Source organism: Rhagoletis pomonella, unplaced genomic scaffold (genome assembly GCF_013731165.1).
Source record: "Rhagoletis pomonella isolate Grant_MI unplaced genomic scaffold, Rhpom_1.0 Rhpom_scaffold_08915, whole genome shotgun sequence".
NCBI lineage: Eukaryota > Metazoa > Arthropoda > Insecta > Diptera > Tephritidae > Rhagoletis > Rhagoletis pomonella.
The window spans coordinates 1-2,348 of NW_023467443.1; the positions used below are offsets into that span (position 1 = coordinate 1).

Consider the following 2,348-nt stretch of genomic DNA (forward strand, 5'->3'; position numbering starts at 1 on the left):
GTTACGTATTAAAACTGACATATCGAGCAAATTCCAAGTCGTCGATGGTGGTCAGTTAACGCATTTCCTGGGAATGGAGATTCAGCGGGAAGGTGAACTTGGCAAAGTTAGTTTAGGCCAAACGCAGTACATCTTAAAATTACTTAAAGACTACAACATGGAAGACTCCAGGGACGTCGTAACACCGCTAGATGCAGGGTTAAGTGTACATTGCAGTAGTGAGCAATGCAAGAAGGTTGATAAAGTGGCGTACCAATCCGTCGTAGGTGCGTTAATGTACTTGGCAATATCAACACGTCCCGATATCCTACACTCAGTGAGTAAGTTATCACAGCGCAACAACAATCCGCATTCAGAACACGAAGCCGGAGTCAAACATGTACTACGCTATTTGAGAAAGACATCTAATTACAAACTGCATTACACCAAAACTGGCAAGGCTATTGAGGGCTTTGCAGATGCTGACTGGGGCAGTGACGCCAGCGATCGTAAGTCGTACTCGGGCTGTGTTTTTGTAGCAGCAGGTGGCGTATTCTCTTGGGAGTCCAAGAAACAAAGCGTCGTGGCGTTAAGCAGCACTGAGGCTGAATATATCGCGCTATCTTCAGCAGCGAAGGAGGCATCCTACATCAGCAAGCTTCTGCGAGAAATGGGGTTCGGTCAAGATGGTCCTATGATTTTGAACAATGACAACTTGAGTTCACAATGCTTAGTGAAGAATCCAACTTATCACGCACGCAGTAAGCATATCGACATCAAGTATCACCATATCCGTCAAATGTATAATAATAATGAAATTGATTTAAACTATATACCAACCGATAAAATGATGTCAGATATATTAACTAAAAATTTACAAAAAACAAAACATGTAAAATTTACCAATGAGATGGGTATATTTTAAAATATTAATGTAAAGTGTTGAGAAGGAGTGTTGGAAATATATGAAATGTGGCAACACTCTCCATCACTAGTTTATTCTTTCCATCTCTTCGTTACTTTTTCCTTCTTGTTCTCTTGTACGCATAGCTCGTAAGCAATTCGTTTGTTAAATGTCAGTCTGTCTATTCTAACTATTCAAATAAAGCAAACCAAACAGGTTATGGGCCAAGCGCTTTACTGTGTGTCGGTATTTCTTTGAAAACTTTGCGTTATTGAACTTTTGCATACTGTGTGTCAGTAGGAAAACTAATAGAATACGACTTTTTGCTAAGGTCCTGTGTGTCAGTGCATTAAAAAAAACAAAAACATTAAAATGAGTGCTTTGTTTCAAATTGATAAATTGGACGATTCCAATTACGCGTCGTGGTCGGTCCAGATGCGAAGCGTGTTAATACACTCCGATTTGTGGGGAGTCGTGTGCGGCCGAGAGGTGAAAGCAGACGATATGTCTAGCGTGGAAAAAGCGGCTTATGAAACGAAAAACGAAAAAGCGTTGGCGTCAATGTTACTTTGCGTGAAACCGTCGCAAATCAATCACGTAAAAAATTTACCAAGTGCAATGGTAGCGTGGAACAAACTCCGCGAAATCCATCAGCCAAAAGGGCCAGCGAGAAAAATTTTACTGTTTAAACAACTTTTACACCTCAATATGTCTGAGGGAGCTAGTGTTTCAAATCATTTAAATGAGTTTTGTCGCATCCAGGAGGGGTTAGCGGCAATAGACGTTGAGATTACGGACGAAATGTTAGTAATAATTTTGCTTTCAAGTTTGCCGCCACAGTATGAAAATTTTGTGGTTGCGATGGAGACAAGGGATGCATTGCCTTCGTTTAACACTTTAAAAGTTAAGTTATTAGAAGAGGGTGCGCGGCAGTGTGTTAGCGAAGAAAAACATGAAAAAGGTACAGAAGTGTTAATGCAAGCCCGAGCAAACGCGTCTGGAAATTTCCAGAAAGCAAGCAAGAACAGTGTAGGCGTTGCTAATAGTTCTGGGAACTACAGCAACAAAAACAATAAGAACAACAGAAGTGGCAAGTGTTTTAATTGTGGTCGTCGTGGACATTTCGCGGCGTCATGCAGAGAGCCGAAAAAGAATGAGTGCAAAAAAGAAAGCAATAATGTCGAACGGTCATGCTTTATGATGAGTGCGAAAACATCACTACACGTATTAATTGCGAAGCAGACTTGGTGCGTTGACAGCGGTGCAACTTCGCATATCTGCTGCGACCGCAGTTTGTTCAGTAATTTTCAAAAATGCAGTGAAAAGATTTGGCTAGCAGGCAACCAGTGTATTGAAGCCGCAGGTCGCGGTGACGTCAACGTCGGCGGTACAGCAATTACGCTGAAAAAACGTTTTGTATGCTCCAGCTTTACAGGGTAATTTTGTTTCGGTGAGCAAAGCAATC

General features: G+C 41.5%; 1 protein-coding gene across 1 annotated transcript; it reads left to right on the forward strand.

Annotated features, from left to right (window-relative positions):
* The first annotated feature begins 157 nt into the window (after nt 1-157).
* On the forward strand, nt 158-904 carry LOC118756124 (secreted RxLR effector protein 161-like). The gene has a single exon (XM_036490912.1). The coding sequence runs from the start codon at nt 158-160 to the stop codon at nt 902-904; it is 747 nt and encodes a 248-aa protein (XP_036346805.1).
* Nucleotides 905-2,348: the final 1,444 nt, after the last annotated feature.

Excerpts from the sequence above, each read along its gene's own strand:
- LOC118756124 (XM_036490912.1), top strand. The coding sequence starts at position 158 with ATGGAAGACTCCAGGGACGTCGTAACACCGCTAGATGCAGGGTTAAGT.